The sequence below is a fragment of the Aphanomyces astaci genome, assembly GCF_000520075.1.
Source record: "Aphanomyces astaci strain APO3 unplaced genomic scaffold supercont1.15, whole genome shotgun sequence".
Lineage (NCBI taxonomy): Eukaryota > Oomycota > Saprolegniomycetes > Saprolegniales > Verrucalvaceae > Aphanomyces > Aphanomyces astaci.
Window position 1 is genome coordinate 717,352 of NW_009798278.1, and position 19,158 is coordinate 736,509.

The window sequence follows — 19,158 nt, forward strand, 5'->3', positions numbered from 1 at the left end:
ATTTCCATACAAAAAGGCTGGTTGGTTTAAATTCTATTTCTCGATCAATTTTTCACCAATCGAAATTTTGAACCGTAACTTCTGTTGGTCTTGACCAGTTCTATCGTTATTACGGCTTATTTTCCTAAAAAATATCAATACAAAGTTGGAATAGCTGTCGAAAGACAAGGCATTTTTTTGTAGTCTTTAGTTGAAATGCACCATATTGAGCATTATTGTCAATACAATATATTGCAATTATTTATTGTTTGACTTGCCCAGAACAATACAATATTGATAAGGCCTGATGGTAGCCGATTGCCATCGCGGCAATTCCGCTAGATGACATGTCATCACAAAGGCACCAATCACTATATATGAGACAACAGGCCCTTCTTTGAATTTGAAGCTTCGAGCTACTTCGCTTGTTGTACTAGGAACTAGTAAGTCCAAACAATGCACAATTGAGAAACCCCGATTAGCACAGTACCCCCTTGAACAATCGTAAACTACTTGGGCTTAGACGAACCACGACATCAGTCTTGACCAGAGGGAGGGTGGGGCCAGTGGGGGCGGTCGAGTGCGAGGCGCGCCCATAGCTTCCTCGAGGGCCAAGTTGGCTTTGATGGACTGCGCCACCGAGTACCCCATCGCGAACGTCGTGATCATGGGGCTATGTATTGTCATAGTAAACCCCCCATCAATTCACACAGAGCAAGCAATGCTTGTTCTGGAGCAGCTAGTATATATCTTACTTGACACCAGACGCCGTGGGAAACACGGACGAGTCGGCCACGTAAAGCCCCTGCACGTCCCACGTCTCCCCGTCGGAGTTGACGGCGCCCTTGGCCGGCGTCGCCGCCATGCGGCAGCTCGACATCTGATGGGCGCTGAAGATGCCGAGGCTGTTGACGGGAATGCCCGTGGCCCGAAGCTGCCGAAACCATGCCTGCGAGGTCTCGCATTCGACGGGGTTCGCGCGGTCCTCGGGGGTATCCAGGCGCAGCGCTGGCACGCTCAAGTGCGAAGTGTTGACTTCGATCGCGCCCTGGCTCAGTAGGATCTTGGCCGACGCAATCATGCCTTCCACCATCGATTTCGCGTCCTTTGGGCCGAGTTCAAAGTGCACGCGCGGCCGGCCTATTGCAAAGAACCATGAGAACTGTCCTTGTATGTCGATATGAAGAACACATTATGTTGTATAACAAGGTTCATGCTGCAGCCTATGACGTGGAATATGAACTTGGGGGGGCTACAACGTGGAGAGTATGCATGCAGTGCTAGCTACTGTACCTTACCTGTAGCATCGATTTTGACTTGGATGGGTGAATCGCAGTCTCGGACAATCGTCACAACCCCAGAAAGGTGGGGTACTTGCAACAACAGCCGCGTAAAATCTAAATTTCCGCGCCACGGCAACAACGACGACGTCGCACCAAGCAGCGACGTCGGAGTTTCCAATCGAGCGCCGTACCTACGATCAAATGAACGTCTTAGGAGGTGCCACGTCATCACCTGGTTGTTGTGGACATTGTACCCGTTGCCATGGACGTTGCTCACAACGTCTGTGACACTGGTCATGATCGACCCTTCCCACGACTTGACGACTTTAGTCGGCAGGAACCCATATATGGTCGTGACGGGATGGAGGCGCATGTTGCGCCCAATGTTGGGGTTCTGGAGGCCCGACCGCAGGAGCAGCGCCGGCGAGTAGACACCGCCGCACGCACTTACAACCGTCTTGGCGCGCACGACGATCGACACCTTTCCGTCCAGCACCGTGCCCTTCACGCCCGTCGCGACGTTGGCGGTATAAGTGACCTTGTCCACTTTGCACCCTGCGATGAACTTGGCGCCCGCCGCCGCAGCGTCTTGCAACCACGTCACATGGGACCCCTGCTTTTCTCCGTAGGGGCACCCGAGCGAGCAAAACCCACAAGAGTGGGTGTGGCCATTCGTGTTTTGAGGAATCGCATGCACTGGAAAGTTTAATTTGGCACATCCGTCCAACAGCACTTGATTGGGGACGCTGTGCTTGATGTGGTCCGTGGATACCCCTATGTGACGACGTCAGTTGTACCGAAGTAATCGACCACCACAACGTAATAAAATTAAAATCAAATGAAAACTAGAATATGGGTAATAAAATAAACCTAAACAAGTTTAATGTATGTCTTGTCGATTTGATACAAATTTGGGAAGGGGGTGCAATCGAATTTCGCGCCGACCAAACCGATCCACAATCGATCTGATTAGTTGAATTTCATTGAGAAATGGGTTTTGATTGGCTAATAATGTTGAAATCATCTGAAGTAGCCAATCAAATCGATTTAAATTCCAACGAGAAACCACACCACAACACAATGAAATTTCACTCGAAAGCACAATATTTTAATCAACTTTTTTTAAAAGTACTTTTAAAACAAAGATCTTTACGTACCTGCGCGTTTGCACACAATGTCCAGAGCTTCTTGGAATGCGGCCGTGCCAAAGTACGGCAACTCGTGCTTATGAACCCATTCATCGAGCACTTCTGGCGGAGGTCGTAGTGACGCCGACCTGATATGCATAAACATCCACAGTTACGACAGTGCCAAGGGATAGATATATTGATATGGTGTGGTTTCATGGGGGACGGTAGGTAGGTAGGTACATACCAATTCACGGCTGTTCCACCCCCCCACGTCTTTCCCGCTAGCATTTGCATGGACCCGTCCTCGGACACGAGGAACACCGAGTCGGCGTACTGCTTTTCGTACTCTTCCATTTCGCCAAACGTCGAGTCGGCCGGGTGATGGAACTTACCTTGCTCCAACACCAGCACTCGGTGCCCTGCCTGGGCCAATTCCGCCGCTAATACAAACCACAAGGTGGTGACGTGGCGACATCTCAGACAAGGACGTACCGACGACACCTCCGCCGGCCCCCGAGCCCACCACGACCACGTCCGTTTCCAGTTCAATCGCCCCCCCGTTCGCTAGCTCGGCCAATGCGTCCACACTGCAAACAGTTAACAGTACTATGCGCGAGATGACTTAATTCTTACTCTTCAAACGACGGCTCGTGGAAATGGGAGCGAGGTGGTCGAGGTTTCTCCGATGGAATACCGGTGTATTGCAACGGCTCCCAGTACGGATTCGTGTCGCCCGTGTCCGCCGTAACCTGCTGAGCAAACGTACACAGGTGCGACAACGCCTTGAGCGCGCGAAACAGCGATCGAAGCAAGGCAAAGCGCGACTGCGACAGGTTCAAGAGCGCATGTTCCCGGTCGGCGAGAGAGAGGTCGTGGAACGGTACGAAGCGCGTCGACCCTGTCAGGAGGTACGTGCCCCATCCCGTGGCCAACAGATCCAACACCTGCAAGAATTCATTCCTTTTGTCCGCGGGAAAGAACGCGAGTTTGGACGCGATGGTGTCGACGACTCCAAGGTCCGGCGGTGGCATCTGGGCAAACGCTTCCAGGGCTTTGGTGCGCGCCACTGAGTTGTCTTGGACATCCTTTAGATGCTCCGCCACGACGCCTGTCGCGTCTTCCTCGGAAAGCGGCGCCACAAATGCAGATACGATCGCCGCCAAGGTCGTCTTTTGCTGGTCAGAGAGCAGCGTCATGTTTGTAGTTCAAATACTTCGAAGTAACGGTTTATGGAAAATGAGTGACGATTTTGGGTCACTTCTGTGTGCACGTAGTACGAGGAATTCCTCGGTTCTAGGCGGAAATCTTGAGTCACGGATAATCGTCCGGATAACTAAGTTCTTTGCACAGATAAGACGCCGGTACAGGAGACCCGTAGCCCTCGAACCTGGAACTCCGTCCTAACCCTAGTGGTACATACGTATACGTGCATTTAATGCTATATTCGGAGTGAAGTTGCATCCTAGTGTGGTTAGCTATCGCTAACCACTGAAACGCCGAAATGTGTTATGTGTTGTGCTTGCAAGTGCTGTGTTCCTCTATACTTATCTGTGCAACAACCAAGATAATTATCCGTAAATTCGATAATCCCCAATAATCGACCTCCAGCAGATAAAATTCCACTGTGTGAAACAGATAGAGCCAGATCACCATCTGTTGTATCGTTTTGTATTGGGGTCACAACGGTAATCACTTTGATTGGTTAGCTCGTACTTGGGCGGATTACGTATGTACACATCCGATCCAAGTAATTTAACAATCTTCGTGTTCATTTCCCAAATACTAGCATTCCGCTTGAGGCAAATATTTCCGGACAGAGGTAGTGCAATAAACATGGAGTACAGTAGTACTATAAATAGAACGTTAGCACACGATTCCCTGTCAATGAAAACTACAGTACGGATACCATTTACCGGTAATACTAATCCAATTTTGAGTGGATTTGATTTAACTGCTACAGAAAGGACAAACACATTCAACCAATCAGAACTCTAGCATGAATCGATAACGTTATTGATTAACAAACCATGCGAATGTTGGCATTCACAATATTACTGTGCCCTTTGTGAATCTTCTACTCTGCTGGGAAGCAATCAATGATGTATTTGACAAAGGACAGCTTGGGCTAATATGCTTAACGTTACCGGTACCTGTATCGAGCCTAAAAATCAGTAGGTAGTAGAGTCGTTGTGCCGTGTATGCCGGCCACGACATCCAACTGGTTTTCGGGAATCTTCCCGTCAACACAAAATAACCTCCTAGTCATTATTAATATACCGTATACGTATAGAGTTAACAGCAACGAATACTATCCGGAACATCGTAACAATGGATCGATTCTTGCTTTATCGTTGAATATTGCAGACCAATTTGCCAATTTTGGGCGATTGTTGAAATCGCCAACAAATCGATCAAAGCAGCATGATTGGCAAACTGCAAAAAATGAAGGGTGCATTAAGGAGATTTCGCAATCGTCGGATATTACTTTTGCGCTCAGCTCACACAACAAGAGCGGCAGCAGCAAGGACAGGTATCTTATAATTTCACAACGTTAACACTCGATGCATCCGAATGTGTGTACACCACGACGCCTAAAGGCCACCTCTCAGACGACCTGGGTACCATCCATCTCGCACTCGGTGATGAGACTATTATCAGTGAACATTCTACGTCAAAAAGTTACAGCTGTGATGTGATTGCCACGGAGAACTCATGTTTGAACAAGTTGCTATTGCTTATCCAAGTTAAATAAAAAGGGCTGCTACTTCTTCTTGGCTTTGAGGGCCGACTCTGCCGACTGAATCTTGAGCAGCAGCCACTCCTTCTCGATTTTCTTGTGTTCGCTGGACAAGTCATCGTGTTGTTCTACAGTCAAAACCAAATATTTGAGCACAATTTAGAGAGATTTTGCAACACCCGACATAAAGTTATTAATTACCTTGCAGCAGCGCCAGCTTCATCTTGGTTTGCACCAATTCCGTCTGAAAGTACTCGTTCTCTTTCTTCAACTGGTCGATGCCACCGTCCACCGATGTCGACGCCGACAGTTGCTTCTCCAAGGCGACAACCTTTGCCTCCAAGTCTCGGTTTACAACTTTGAGCGATTCCAACTCGAGCTCGCATGACGTCAGCTATACACGAATAACGACCCCATCAATACTTTTATATCGATATCGTTCAAGTTCACAACATAGTGTCACGTACTTGGTCCTTGGCCAACTTGACCTCTTCTTCGACTTGCTTCACATCACTTCCTTCTTCTTCACCGCCGCCACCGTCTCCTTTGGCTTTCTCGTCGGCTTGTTGCGCTTTTAGCTGGTTCAACTCCCATGTGCATTTCGCCAGCTAACCAATAGACTTCACGTCAAAACAGCAATGTCTACGAGATGATTGCATCGAGGATAGATACCTCGTCCTTGGCGGCCATCCATTCGTCGTTGCGTTGCTGCAATAGTTGCTCCATTTCGTCATTCGTGGCATCCACTTGCTGGTCAATTCTGTGCTTGAGCTTTTGAATCTCCAATTGACTTTCGTCCAGCTACAGTACACCACAAATATAGTTACATCGCTCACACATCAGGATTGTATTACGCTGAAGTCCATCCACATAAATCTAATAACTTACCTGGGTTTGCAATCCACAGCACACTTGAGTCTTTTCATCCAAGAGCACTTGCAACTCGGACTCGTGTTGGTCCTGGCTACTGTACTGTCGCTGCCAATCGACCATTTCCGCGGCCTTCTCCGACAGCTACCCCCCCTTGTCAGCCCCATACACCCAAATCACACTTGCTCTATGTCAACTTCACCTCATATTGCATATGCTGCAGATCATGCTTGAGCTCTTGAATTTGAGCCCGCAACGCACTTGTGTCAGAATGTTCACACGACGACTTTGATTGCAGTGCCTTCACCTACGTATATATAATATATACATGTGAACAAATATGCATCATATCATAAATCTCCAGACAATATCGAATACTCGACCTCGGCCTGTAGCTGTTGGTTTTCGTCGATCGTTGCCGCCATGTCCGACTTGAGAGACGTGAGCTCGGCCGTGTGCAGCGCGTGGGCCTCTTCGATGCGCGCCACGATCACCTCTTCGTTGACCACCTTGAGCGCTGCTAATGCTTCGAGATGGCGTTGCTTCTCTGACGACTCGACCGCCACCTGCATGTACTCCCCCAAACATGAGCAAGTAAGTGGCTGACCAACGCGTTCGAAACGACGTACCGATTTCTCCAATGCGTATTTTTCGCCCATCCACTGGTCTTTTTCTTGTTTCAGACAATCGATCTGCGCTTGCAGGACAAGCAACCGATGTCCCTCCGCTTCCAACTGCGCTTCCGCTTGGTTGAGCTGCTGGACACTGTCTCGTTGCATGCGCGCATGCATGTCCAGCGCCCGATGCAATTCGCCGGTCTTTTCCGCGAGCTAGAATAGTAGCATACACAGAGCATTGTGAAACTGGTGTACGAAAGTACTTAAAATGTAGTATTCACTGCCATTCCTATGCACATGTAGCTAGCACGCTATACAATGGAGGAGCGATGCCAACATACCTCGTTCTGGACTCGATCGTGTTCGTCCTTGAGTTGGCGCACTTGTTGCTTTAGGTACCCCACTTCTGCATCGAACACCGTGGACGCTTGTCGTTTTGAGAGCAAGTCGTCGTCATTAGGTCTTGTCGCGCTCGAACTTGAACTCAGGACATTCCGCACGACTTCGATTTCTGCCGATGGCGGAGGAACTGCCTCGGTGGTCTTGGCTAGCTGGGCTTCAAGCTCCCGAATGCGTTGGGCTTGGGCTTGTGAGACTGCCGACAGTTGCTCTTGTTGGGCCTGGTCGAAGATGGAAGTCTACGCCAAGTGCTCCAGTAAGTCATGTGCCAAGTCTTTTCATCACTGTACCGCGCTCGTGGATCGGCTGCGTTTGAGCTCGGCCACGCGCTTGCACAGCTAAACAATCGCAGTGTGTTTGTGCCAATTGCTCTGAAATTACCGTAGCAACAAGAGATGTGTGTGTATGATGTACCTCCGTCTCGACCTTGCTCTTGGCGTCGCGAAGTTGACTGTTCTTGGTCTGCAAAATCGACACTTCTTCCTGGAGCTCAGCCACGGTTCGCTGCAGCATTTCCACGAGCGCGTCCGCTTCTCCGCTCGTGTTATCTTGGTGGTCGACTGAGATAGTTGCAGCAGAAGTTCGTTGCATTTGGAGCCGCACAATCTCTTCGTGGGCCTTGGCCAATTCCGTGGCTTTCAGTGACAACGAGTGGTTGCAGTGCGCGTGAAGTTCCAGCACCTGCTGCAGCTCGGAGCTTCGTTCAAACAGCTATGTTGTTGCATACACTGTAAGCCATCGTTGGTGATCATATCAATTATTGTAAAGGTACTCACTTGGTTCTCCAACGATTCGACATCGCACTGCATTCTCGTCGCCTTTTCTTCAAGCGCTTTCTTGTCTTGTTGGAGGCGCAGCAGCTCGGCTGCGACAGTGTTGGACGCAGCCACGGGTGTGTACGTCAAGTCCGCATCTACCGGCTTGGCTAGAGCCTGCGGTCCGACGCCTTCGCTCCAAGATGACACGTGGCGAAGCGCAACGATAGGCGCTGACTCCGCGGCGGTTCGAATGTACTCCTGCACTTTTCCCTTGAGCTCTTCGTTCACACTCGTGAGGTGTCGAATCCGCTCCAGCTGCACCACGTTCACTCGCGAACTGCTCTCCATGGCCGCTTGCAGCTCGGTCCGCCGCAGCACCACTTCTTTCTCCGCCTTGGCCTTTTTCTCTTTCACAGACACGAGTTCATCTTGCACGGCGGCGTGGGCAACCGCTAGGGCGTCGTACTTGGCTCGATAGCCAACGTCTTCGTCGCTGACTGATGGTGGTTTTGCAGCTTGAGATAGCTGCAGAAGCGCAGCATCCAACTTGGCTTGCAGGTCTTTGTTGGCGCGGTCGTACTTGATGATCTGAGCGGCAAAACTCACACTCGATGGCGGGGCTTGGACATCGTCGTCGTGATGATTGGGCGTGGCTGACGACGCCTCGGACTCGTCCTACAGTACCCATAAGTGTTGTTTTGAGTGCCCTATCCATGAAAAGTGATATGTTGTCGTACCACGGGAGAATTGCTCGTTAATTCGTCGTCGTGGCCTGGCTCATGACAAGTCGATTGGAATGTCATCCGCCGGGACGACACGATATGACTTGGCAGTCGCTTGGGCGGGCTTTCGGCCACGCTGCTCCGTTCGCACTCGGAAGTATCGCCTTGGTCGTGCTATCGTCATCATCCATGTCATATGACGTTACTATCACTTTGTTGTTGGACGTTTGGAGGTATGTAATGTACCTGTGTTCGAGACGCAGTCGTCGACGAAGCTGTCACTGGTCTACACGTATCATTCACCAAACCACACGCCGATATATGTGGAAAGGTCATGATGACAATAACAACAATAGCAGCAATATACCTGTCTGTATCCAACGCCGTTGCGAGCGACATCTACACAAGCGCACGCGAGTGACACTTCTGTGAAAAGCTCTACTGGGTTGGTGTGTACCATGAGCGATCCGTTGCCCCACGCTTTCTTTGGCTGCACCACCAAACTGTACGAGTTGCTTCCGTGGTTCTTCTCGGACGTGTATTGCGCAAGGTCGACTTCGAACGTACACAGCACAGCGTCGCCCTTGGATTTGACCACGTCCACCGTGAACGATTTCGCCTGGAACGTGGCTTGCTTGGTGCGGTACATGGTGCAGTGGAAGCTCAGCGTTTCCTCCGTCCAGTGAACCTGGCGACTCGAAAGGATCGGTGCCGGCGTTCCCTTTACCTTGTGGCTGCCCCGAGTGACCACGGGGTACACCATCTCGAGCTCCTTGGCGTCAGGGTCGCTGCTCGTGAGCTTGTGCAGCACAATCTGGACATTGAAGCCCACGCCTGTCTTGCCCGCATGGGTCGCGGCTCGAAGAAACCTCGACATGGCCGATTGACTTTTGCCAATGGGGTAGTTAGTCGTAGCAGTTGTGGTTGTCCTGGATATCAACTATCTCGGCGGTGAGTTGCGGTCCAGGTGGGGGGTGACACATGAAAACCGGTCTAAAAATAGATTTTGTCGGAGCCGTTTCAAAAGCACCTTTGCACACCTCCAGCCATCCTGAATGGCTCTGTCAACGGCAAAACAACCTCACTCAACTCATACTGTAGATACCTGCAATGTCGAACAAGAGTCCACTTCACAGGTAAATAAATCTAGCGAAGGAGGACAAGGCGGGGTTGGCTGCAGTCTCTTGATGGTTTCCACCTCCTGGAGTTATTTCTGCATTGCAAGTGTTGTCATACTATGTGACCAGTCACAGCTCACTTGTCCCCATCATAGACATAAATTGACATCTATCGCCACAGCGGCGTGCCAAATACATACATAGACAACCCAACGTTGTGAAAATGGAATGAACTTGCGCCGTGTTACTGTACAGTAAGTATCCCTACGTGAAGCTGGATCGACCACCACTGTCCACAGGACAATCACAATGGTGCAGTAGCACTGCTGGATAGTACACCACAAGAGTTGTAGGACTTGATTGAAAATACACATGGGGGTTTAATATCACTTCAAGGCTGCTACAGCTTAACTAGGCTGGTCACTGGGCGTACGCGTGCACTGTGCCGTTCGCCATGGTCAACGTGCCCTTTCCATTCAACGACACGTGATTAGCCGTCCACTCGCCTTGGAACACGTGGCCATTTGCAAACACACACACGCCCCATCCACTTCGAGCCTACCCATATATATATTATATATATATCATGCCTAGTTTGGCCAAGATAAGACTTCGGCCGACGCACCCCATCCATCCATTCGCCGCTGTACACGTCCCCATTCGTGTATTTACACACGCCATGACCATGGGGCTTGCCACCGACACACTCCCCATTGTACGAACTGCCGCTCGCAAACTGAATATGCCAGTCGCCATCCACCGGCAAGTCGCCGCGCCACGCCCCGTCCTTCGTCGTGCCTTTGGCGTCCATGTGGCAGCCATATCCTAGAACCATCTTCTCAATCATCTCATGACTTTTTAAAGTGCACTTTACCTTGGCGAACATTGTTGGCCCATTGACCGACGTAGCGCTCGCCGTTTCTAAATACCATCGTGCCTTCTCCATGCCGTTGATTGGCCTTCCATTCGCCAGTATACACGTCCCCGTTTGCATACGTACAAGTACCTACATATTCATGTACACTCAAAATAGGCACCGAATATGGATTCAAATATAATATAAACTAGTATATACGCCAGACAGAGGATATATATGTGTAGTGTCCACTAGGTTTTCCATACCTACACCGCATCGTTCTCCGTGGACAAACTCGCCGTGATAGACGTGGTTGTCGGCGGTACTTAGCTTGCCCATCCCTTGCTTGATACCATGGACAAACTCGCCTTCAAACACACTTCCGTCAGCGGCTGTGTACATTCCCATGCCGTGAAATCGGTTCTCTTCCCAATCGCCTAATTCATGAAACTTATTATTGGTCTAAATATACTGGGAATATACAAGGACACTATACTACTACAGTAGTTAGTACCCGTGTACGTTTCAGCTCCTCGAATCACACACGTGCCTTTGCCTGTCCGGGTATCTCGACACCAGTCGCCGTCATAAATGAAGTCGCTGCTACCACTTGTGAGGATGCCTATAAATACATTGTTTAAATATATTTATATATTTTTTCACTCAAAAATAATGACCATAGTAGCAAAACAAGACAAAGTTAGTTCAACGATAAAATCAAACTATTTGGTACAATATATATATATTTACTCATAGCAGAGTATTCGTTTTCTTCGATACATTGGAGTAGAACCAACAACTACCTTGGCCGTGCCGTTGGTCCATGTCCCATTCACCGTCATACACATGTCGAGAGAGTTTACTCGTGTATTTGCCGACCCCGTGACGGCAGCCCTTTCGAAACGTGCCGGAATATACATCTCCATTCGCATATACAAACACATGCACCCCATCCTCCGTCGGCGGCACGAGGTCTGCTTGACCGTCTATAGTAGTTTTATCCTCCAAGGATACATCCACATAGGGCGAGATAGACTGCTCTTTCCACGGCTGGCTGTTGCGCCACTCGCCTTCAAACGTCCGTCCTTGATAATCACAGAAAATACCAAGCCCTTCGCGAAGTCCATCGACCCACGCTCCCGTGTACACTGACCCGTTTTCATATCGGCATATGCCTTCAAATAAACATGAAATGACGGAATTACTCGGACGTTCACGTGTATGTGTATGTACCTTGCCCCCACGGTCGTCCCGACTGAGTGGTGCCGATAAACTTGTCGTTGTTGGGGTATAAGATGACCCATTCGGCATGCTTGCCTTCGACGGGTTGATGGCATTTCCATGTGCCTTCCTTGGTTTCCCCCGACACGCTCGAGTAGGACCGTCCGTGGCCGTCTTGCATGTCGCCCTTCCACTCGCCTACGCCCACAGGATTTTGCATGTTTCACCGTCAACAATATACAAATCACCCTCCATTGTTATCATCGTAGTCCTTCTTGTGTATATAGGAAGGTAGTACTTGAAGTATTGTAAATTTGCTATATAAACTTTTAAAATTCGCTATATTAACTTTTAAATTCGTGTGGTTTGTTGAATCAATATTGGATCACGCTGGAGTTCGGATTGGTTGAATATTGTACTGTGTCCTTTCAGCCAATCCAATCCACTCAAAACTGGATTAGCCAATAGTAGCGTCGATGATTCGTGATTCGATTCGGCGGCGAGATACATTCGATTCGACGGGGTCGGGAAATTTGTACCGAATCCACAATATTATTCAATACTTTTTTCATACCGGAATACGAAGACCCGCCAGCTGTGGTCAATGTGCCTTGGCCGTGGCGCTTGCCAGAAATAAAATCGCCGACGTACACATCAGCATTTCCATATTCGAGCGTCCCGAACCCGTGGAACTCGCCACGGCACCATTCCCCGCGATATCGCTTCCATTCTACGAATTCCTTCATCGTGAAATGTGGTTATATATATATATATAAATTATGAACACATGCTACAATTATATATATATCACATGCTACAAATTTCGCAATTCTGCGCGATTCGTAAAACCAGTCCTACCTCGCGCGTCGTAAAATTGCATTGGCAAGTAAAAAAAGAACGTAGCCAAAAAGAATTTATTTTTGAGATTATCATTTTTCAAATATATTTATTAAATAGTATTTATAATCAATTTAATATCGTTTTAATTTTATTAAAAAATATTCTCCTTCATAATAAAAATCAGCGACAAGGAATTTTCAGATTGACCAATGGGATCAGTTTGGTGATTCGATTGTTTGATTATTCGTCCCAAATCCACAAGGTATATACTTTGTATATATATATGTATACCAGAGTGCGTTCGAAACGTGCACTTGCCCATGCCGTGGAAGTGTCCATGACTGAATTCGCCTTCATAGTCCCATTGAGGTTGGATTAACTTTCCTTGGCCGTGATACACGTTATGGCGCCACTGGCCTGTATATGTTTCGTGTACGCTGGAGAACTCGCCGTGCCCGCACTTTTCATTCCGTACCCACGCGCCACAGTACATTCCTTGCATCGACCTGTCTGTATATGTCAGAATGACATTTTTCACATGGATATTCCTTGTGAGAATGACATACTATTGTTTTGTGTTTACTCTTAACCTGGACCGACGTCGAGACACAACCAAATGTATATCACAGAAGGATATAGCCAATCAGATTGCAGGAATCCACATCAACGTCAAATTAGTGTATGTGACTCCCCACAGCAGAAGGTCGCAATATGTGCATGGGGTATTGCTGCTTGTCATATGTAGCAATTACCTCAAAGTCCCGACGCCATGCCGAAGGTCATGTGCCCAGTGTCCGTCGTACGAGAAGCTCGTGTTCGCCACAACATATGTGCCTTGTCCATGTCTTTTTCGGTCGACAAACTCGCCTTCGTACGTGTCGCCGTTCGGATACGTATACGACCTTTTTCCGGATGATGGTGGTGGCGGCAGTGGTGGTGGTAGTGTTGTGTGGTCGTGCAACCGATGGCTTTTCCGCCACTGGTTGTAGTTGAAAGTGCCGTACCAGAGCTGTAGCCACGCGGGGTTGTGCTCAGCGGACACTTGCGATTCGATCTGCGACGACGTTAACAAGTTCCAGAATGACGATCGCATCGGTCGACAAGGCTCCACTGCCACATCCATCAGCAATTGCTCCAAGTACACCTGCACCTGTTGGCGAATCCACCCTTCCGACCCAACCCAGTCGATCCGGCTCTCGTCTGTACATATTTACAGGGGCAACGAAGTGAGCTAAACAAAGTGACCGTACTTGTGGTACCATGGAGCAACGCGGTGTTGGCAGCAAGTATGCGATTGAAGAAGTCTCGTGTTTGAGAACCCAACGTAGCTGCGGCGGTGGCCCGAGAACTAGAGTGAAAGACTACTTGGTGGACATCCAAATCGACGACGGCGTCTACGACAGGAGCAGCAGCAGTACTCGCTTGATTGAACTTCAGACACATGGGGTCGCACGTCCCCGCAATAAACCCGCCCGTGTCCTCTGGTTGATGAAACAGGATGGCGGCATATGTCGATATTAAGTACGGCTATCCATATAAATGAGGCGAAAGCGTCGTACTACTATGATGGGAAAATAATTGTATACATTCCATTTTTCGACTATCTAAATAATAATTTTAAAAAATATATCTAAAAAGTGTAAACATATATAGTAGTAGTAGTACTACTACTTTGATTGTTTATCAAGAAATAGAAACTTTTTAAATTCTAATTTAAAAAAAGTTCAAGTCAAGATATGAATCTGAGAGATAGTGTAATAACCTAAAAATGGAGGTACCGTATAGTGTATATGCATTGCGACGGATTAATCTATTGCGACTCCTGTAATAACTGGCAATTTTCTTGTAATAACTGATATTTACATGTGAACATGTAGAATATACTTCAAATTTGTATGACGTAATGGATTAACAAAATTTTGAGAACGAATGTCGGCTGCTTGTGAAATATCACATGTCGCAATACATATACACTATACGGTAGGTATGTCGAATTTATAGTTTTTATCGTGGATTTGAGATAAAAGCCAAATTTGGTACTTCACCTCTGAAAACTACAACAACGTACCCAAAGGCCGAGTGTGGATGCCACAGACAATATTCTGACAGAGAGTTTCTTCCCTTTTTCAAATGGGAATAGTTGATATGTATAATATGAAAACTATTGCAGCAATAACATGTAGATAAACATTCGACAATTGACCCTTGTTTCTGTCAGAAAACAGTACAAATTCGACGTATTCTGTCCATTTATATTTGTCAGATTTGGTAGTCAACAATATACAATCTCACAAAAGCACTGTGTCGTTTGAAAAATTGTCCTAATATTTCGGAAAAATTGCAAAACGAGGTGTTTTCGGACATATTATTGTGGCAGCCACAGTAGCTCTACAGAATAATATCTCCACATTATTACCTCGATTCGAAACGAACTGGATGGGTGAACGATGGCTAAGGGAAGGCCGTACTTGGCCCAGCGATACCGATGGACATGTGGACGACTTGGCGTGGCGTGGAAGTCGCCAGCGCCGCCAGGTAAGAAGGAAAGAAATGCCAAAACAGAGCTCGACACGACCTCTGGCGACGAAGAGTAGAACACGATGCGCCCTTCCGCCAAAAGCAAGCGCAAGAGGCCAGCCAAATGCACGTCCGTGGCACGAACGAGGGCTGGCAACGGCAACCCGACATGCAATTGCGGCCACGACAACGCTTCAAAGTCCACGGAGCTGAGCGCATCATGCAGTTCCACCACCAGTCCAACGTCGCCAAATGAACTCTAAGGGTCGCACATCGTTAGTGCAACGTGGTGGCAGTGGTCGTGATCACGGTACCTGAGCAAAGAACTGGTTCGCCATGGCTTCGAGCTTAGCCTTGACGTACGCTTGATATGGGGTCTTGGACACGACGACGACGGACTTTTGAATGGCCCCGCGACTGAACTTGGCCAACGTGTCGTCGTCCAGACCATGTACGGCGTGGGGATGAATGACGTCGTAATACGCCACTCCTTTCCACGACTCGACGGCAACTGATTGTTCCTTGGAAGGTATGTGAAAGAAGAAGCACGTCGAGGATGTTTTGTCCGACGCGGCCTCGTGGCGTGAAGGTAACGCCAAAAGCGGTAGAACGTCCTTAATGTTTTGCCACGATTCGTCTTCACGATGTTCCTCGGGTGGCGGATACACGAACTCGACTTCTGGTCCAATGCGATGGTCAAAGCACACCACTGCCACGATGAACTTGGTCGGAATAGCCATCGCGCCGCCGCCGCGATGTCGAAAATGGCGCTGGACGTTCCAATAATCCGGATAACGTAACGACCTCTCGGCATTTTACAAAACACATCCATGCCACGCAGGCACCACGGTGGTGTGACGACCAACAACGATGCGTTGCCACAGCCTCCACTTGTCGAGATGGTCTTCCTAGGAACTGCATCCATGGTGTCTTCCCCTACACGTCATGTGGCCGGCATTGGAGTGGTCATCGGCGGCGATTGCTGGATCTTTGACGCCGGAGAAGGCACGGGGACGCAGTTGGCCAAGTCGTCCGTGCTGCAGAGCGCGGTGTCCCGGGTATTCGTCACGCACATGCACGGAGATCATGTGTTTGGTCTCATGGGGTTGCTTCTCTCCGTCGGGAGCACCGGCGACCCCCGAATCATCCAGGTCGACATCGTCGTCCCATCATCCTCCATGTTCACATTCGCTCATCAACATTCATGTAGGTTGTCGGTCCACCTGGACTTCGACGTTTCCTGCGGCGCAACCTCGCCGACACGCAATCAAACATGAAGTGCCAATACCGTGTCGATGAGCTCTGTTTTGAGCAAGCCAAAGACGAGGACGCTTTGTACCTGCCACTGGAAACGCAAGGTCTGAACGTCCTTCCATGCGCAGACGGCACGTGGCGGGTGCCGCCATCTCCATCCACAATCAAGCAGCATCAGCATCGTCACCCCCACGACGACGACGACAACAGCAGCCCCATGGAAGAACCCTTCCATGTGTGCGCAGCTGCCTTAAAGCACACCCTCGAGCCATGCTATGCCTTTGTCATTCAAGAGCGAGACTATCCTGGCCGGTACTCGACACTTACAGAAACTCCAACAAAATTATCCTTGCTGTGTCTATTATATGCAAATATATATGTATAATATGCAAATATATATAGAGTGCACTTGACAAATGAATGCAAAGCAAGATTGCTGCATGACGACAACCAAGCATTTTTGAAAGCTCGGGGCGTAGCCAATCCATTGTCGGTCCTGTCGAGGCTTCAACACGGTCATGCCGTCGAGTTGGCCGACGGCATCCTCGCGCCGGACGACGTCGTGACCGAGCGCCGAATCGGCCGCCGCCTTGCCATTCTCGGCGACACATGCGATTCCCGCGCGGTGGCACGGCTGGCCGTGGGTGCCGACGTCGTGGTAGGTTGTCCTAGTTTTACCCCAAATTTGGACTACTTTTGTACTGCATCGCCGCCAAATCTATGTATCGATCGATGCTTTGTACTGAACTTTGTATGTAAAAACGGGTCCTGTGGTATTAATTCGTATTACACTAATTGAAGTTTCACACTAATTTGACTTTGTTGATGCTGGTTTCCTGCAATCTGATTGGCTAAATCCTTCTGCTCTCGATACTTCTGTCCATTTTATTTGGTTGTGTCGATAGCATTCCTTGTCCATGACACTCCAGTTTAGAATAAACACAGTATTAGTACATTATAACTTGTCCGTCTAAAATGTTGGCAGGTCCATGAGTGCACCAATGCGTTTGTGGAGTCGTTGGACGGCGGCGGCCATACATCGTCGGAACAAGTCGAAGCGGCGACGTACGTCCACGGCCACTCGACCCCGCGCACCGCCGGCCGCTTTGCCCAGGCGATTCAATGCCGGCACTTGATCCTCACACACTTTAGCCGTCGATACAAAGACGACGGGTCTATGGAGCCAGTGATGGACACGATTCGGCGCCAATGCGGAGCCCTGTACGACGCCGGCAAGATCGAGTGTGCGCACGACTTGGAGGCTGTGACTGTCAAAATCCCCAAAGAAGACAGGTACACGGACACAGATCAGGCGTACAAGGACGCCGCGACGGCGGCCGATGAGGCGAAAGCACATGCGCAGGCGTTCTTTCACGCTCATGAAAGCTTGTTGTTGCAGCTGTCGCGTCGCAGTCGACGGCTGCTGGAGTAAAAGTTGGGATCAATAGAAAGGTCACGCCAACGTGTGGTCGAGTATCATGTGCATCGCGAACGTCCTATGGATGGAAACATATCGCTATAGTTGTCTTTAGAAATGTGCGGTTGCTAAAGTACACACAGAGCCAAGTGAGGCATCACACAACCGCCCACGATCCACGTTTGGGCACATACTAGTAGCGTTGGTGGACAGCATCCTTATCTAGCGCTTTCAATACACGGAAGGTTTCATATGCCATTGAGGGGAGTCAGAAGCACATGTAAAGAGGCCGAACGTGCCAAGAAGGTCAACACCGTGCGATTATGTGAACCCAATGAGGACGAGTGTACTTCTAATCCATCGTCTATTACCAAGTCAATAGAAAAAAGGTGTAGTACTAGTTGAAGTCTTTACAATCAACGAAAACATCCGGATATATCCGTACATACGTCGTTTGATGGAACCAAGATCCAACACTTGCCAGACATGTAAAGGTTGCGAGACACTTCGAACGGCGTCCCATGGACTGCCAAGGTGTAGCGGAAGCCATCAACAATCACCGGGGATACGAATGGAGCGAACTACATCACATGCATTGCTGAGCTCGAGTTGGTTGATCCTAAGTTACGTGAAATCTTTGATTGTACCAGTAAGCATGCAAATCCGGATAAGCGTCGCAGTCGTCCGTTAGCTTAAACTTCATTTTGACATGGTTGCGCCTTCGTTCGAGTCGTTCTCGCCGACGACGTTGGCTGATGTGTTGCCACGAGCCCAGGTCCTGCGCCACGATATCCGTCCGCTGTGGAACTCTCCGCGTATCGCTGGCCCTGCCTTTACGGTTCGCCTCCCCCCAGGTTTTCATTCACTACTGCATTCGTACATTTGACGGTCAATGGGTAGGAGACAATTTGATGCTGCATGTTGCCATGTACGAAGCTCCCCCCGGATCCGTGGTGGTGGTGCAGTCTGGAGACGTGAGTTTTGCCGCGATCGGAGGCAACGTGGCTCGTATCGCAAAGGAACGAGGAATCGCAGGATTAGTGCTGGATGGTGTCGTGCGGGACATTGCTGAGATCCGCGCGCTCGGGTTTCCCGTGTTTGCCCGCGGCATTGTTCCTTTTCCAGGCACTAAAACGCGCCGAGGGGCGTTGAATGAACGCGTGGTATGTGGAGATGTGACAGTGGACGCGGGGGACGTGGTCGTCGCCGATGAGGAAGGTATTGTCGTCGTACCCACCTCGCGCTGTCAAGAGTTTTTCCGAGCAGCCCTTGTCCGCCAGCACAAGGAGAACACGGAAGACTACGAAGAGTGGAAGCTGAACCACCGAGCTCGACTACAAGATGCGTACTACAGTCATATTGAGCAATAGAATGACTCTCGCATGAATCTTCATCGGAGCTGGCTTCATTGCGACCTCCTAGCGCATGATAACTCGAAGC

The 19,158-nt window shown here is 49.2% G+C and overlaps 5 protein-coding genes across 6 annotated transcripts; 2 read left to right on the forward strand and 3 right to left on the reverse strand.

The window, feature by feature from the left end:
- Nucleotides 1-374: 374 nt before the first annotated feature.
- Nucleotides 375-3,616, reverse strand: H257_07412 (hypothetical protein). The gene is made up of 8 exons (XM_009832929.1): nucleotides 3,026-3,616; nucleotides 2,885-2,979; nucleotides 2,637-2,832; nucleotides 2,420-2,538; nucleotides 1,517-2,036; nucleotides 1,278-1,453; nucleotides 735-1,119; nucleotides 375-652 (listed from the first exon to the last, which is right to left on the reverse strand). Exons 1-8 carry the CDS (start codon nucleotides 3,586-3,588, stop codon nucleotides 499-501), a joined length of 2,208 nt encoding a protein of 735 aa, XP_009831231.1. The 5' UTR covers nucleotides 3,589-3,616; the 3' UTR covers nucleotides 375-498.
- Nucleotides 3,617-5,102: 1,486 nt separating this feature from the next.
- On the reverse strand, nucleotides 5,103-9,475 carry H257_07413 (hypothetical protein). The gene is made up of 16 exons (XM_009832930.1): nucleotides 8,953-9,475; nucleotides 8,863-8,894; nucleotides 8,742-8,781; nucleotides 8,511-8,669; nucleotides 7,792-8,448; nucleotides 7,430-7,726; nucleotides 7,306-7,353; nucleotides 6,958-7,254; nucleotides 6,629-6,829; nucleotides 6,383-6,565; nucleotides 6,202-6,306; nucleotides 6,018-6,143; nucleotides 5,802-5,930; nucleotides 5,597-5,737; nucleotides 5,331-5,523; nucleotides 5,103-5,257 (listed from the first exon to the last, which is right to left on the reverse strand). The coding sequence occupies exons 1-16, from the start codon at nucleotides 9,370-9,372 to the stop codon at nucleotides 5,154-5,156; spliced, it is 3,132 nt and encodes a 1,043-aa protein (XP_009831232.1). The 5' UTR covers nucleotides 9,373-9,475; the 3' UTR covers nucleotides 5,103-5,153.
- Nucleotides 9,476-9,963: 488 nt separating this feature from the next.
- H257_07414 lies at nucleotides 9,964-15,823 on the reverse strand. 2 transcript variants are annotated; one of them, XM_009832932.1, is made up of 13 exons: nucleotides 15,362-15,823; nucleotides 14,947-15,306; nucleotides 13,790-14,057; nucleotides 13,283-13,730; nucleotides 12,822-13,036; nucleotides 12,265-12,420; nucleotides 11,703-11,888; nucleotides 11,273-11,644; nucleotides 10,984-11,091; nucleotides 10,740-10,906; nucleotides 10,488-10,619; nucleotides 10,239-10,438; nucleotides 9,964-10,171 (listed from the first exon to the last, which is right to left on the reverse strand). In XM_009832932.1, exons 1-13 carry the CDS (start codon nucleotides 15,785-15,787, stop codon nucleotides 10,090-10,092), a joined length of 3,120 nt encoding a protein of 1,039 aa, XP_009831234.1. In that variant the 5' UTR covers nucleotides 15,788-15,823; the 3' UTR covers nucleotides 9,964-10,089. The 2 variants fall into 2 exon arrangements, with proteins under 2 accessions (XP_009831234.1, XP_009831233.1); XM_009832931.1 differs by having other exon boundaries at nucleotides 10,736-10,906; nucleotides 15,362-15,822.
- Nucleotides 15,824-15,870: 47 nt separating this feature from the next.
- On the forward strand, nucleotides 15,871-17,818 carry H257_07415 (hypothetical protein). The gene is made up of 4 exons (XM_009832933.1): nucleotides 15,871-16,198; nucleotides 16,258-16,613; nucleotides 16,704-16,959; nucleotides 17,287-17,818. Exons 1-4 carry the CDS (start codon nucleotides 15,878-15,880, stop codon nucleotides 17,731-17,733), a joined length of 1,380 nt encoding a protein of 459 aa, XP_009831235.1. The 5' UTR covers nucleotides 15,871-15,877; the 3' UTR covers nucleotides 17,734-17,818.
- Nucleotides 17,819-18,419: 601 nt separating this feature from the next.
- H257_07416 (hypothetical protein) lies at nucleotides 18,420-19,104 on the forward strand. The gene is made up of 2 exons (XM_009832934.1): nucleotides 18,420-18,572; nucleotides 18,619-19,104. The coding sequence occupies exons 1-2, from the start codon at nucleotides 18,428-18,430 to the stop codon at nucleotides 19,086-19,088; spliced, it is 615 nt and encodes a 204-aa protein (XP_009831236.1). The 5' UTR covers nucleotides 18,420-18,427; the 3' UTR covers nucleotides 19,089-19,104.
- The last annotated feature ends 54 nt before the right edge of the window (nucleotides 19,105-19,158 follow it).

Excerpts from the sequence above, each read along its gene's own strand:
- H257_07412 (XM_009832929.1), bottom strand. The coding sequence starts at position 3,588 with ATGACGCTGCTCTCTGACCAGCAAAAGACGACCTTGGCGGCGATCGTA. Across the intron at positions 1,454-1,516 it reads AGCAACGTCCATGGCAACGG|GTACGGCGCTCGATTGGAAA; the intron begins GTACAATGTCCA and ends ATTTGATCGTAG. Across the intron at positions 1,120-1,277 it reads AGTCAAAATCGATGCTACAG|GCCGGCCGCGCGTGCACTTT; the intron begins GTAAGGTACAGT and ends TCTTTGCAATAG.
- H257_07413 (XM_009832930.1), bottom strand. The coding sequence starts at position 9,372 with ATGTCGAGGTTTCTTCGAGCCGCGACCCATGCGGGCAAGACAGGCGTG. Across the intron at positions 8,895-8,952 it reads GGGGCAACGGATCGCTCATG|ATGTCGCTCGCAACGGCGTT; the intron begins GTACACACCAAC and ends GCGCTTGTGTAG. Across the intron at positions 5,931-6,017 it reads GCTGTGGATTGCAAACCCAG|CTGGACGAAAGTCAATTGGA; the intron begins GTAAGTTATTAG and ends GGTGTACTGTAG.
- H257_07414 (XM_009832931.1), bottom strand. The coding sequence starts at position 15,787 with ATGGCTATTCCGACCAAGTTCATCGTGGCAGTGGTGTGCTTTGACCAT. Across the intron at positions 13,731-13,789 it reads CAACACCGCGTTGCTCCATG|ACGAGAGCCGGATCGACTGG; the intron begins GTACCACAAGTA and ends AAATATGTACAG. Across the intron at positions 13,037-13,282 it reads CATGGCGTCGGGACTTTGAG|GTCGATGCAAGGAATGTACT; the intron begins GTAATTGCTACA and ends ATATACAGACAG.
- H257_07415 (XM_009832933.1), top strand. The coding sequence starts at position 15,878 with ATGCCACGCAGGCACCACGGTGGTGTGACGACCAACAACGATGCGTTG. Across the intron at positions 16,199-16,257 it reads GCGACCCCCGAATCATCCAG|GTTGTCGGTCCACCTGGACT; the intron begins GTCGACATCGTC and ends ACATTCATGTAG. Across the intron at positions 16,960-17,286 it reads CCGTGGGTGCCGACGTCGTG|GTCCATGAGTGCACCAATGC; the intron begins GTAGGTTGTCCT and ends AAATGTTGGCAG.
- H257_07416 (XM_009832934.1), top strand. The coding sequence starts at position 18,428 with ATGGTTGCGCCTTCGTTCGAGTCGTTCTCGCCGACGACGTTGGCTGAT. Across the intron at positions 18,573-18,618 it reads TACGGTTCGCCTCCCCCCAG|GAGACAATTTGATGCTGCAT; the intron begins GTTTTCATTCAC and ends GTCAATGGGTAG.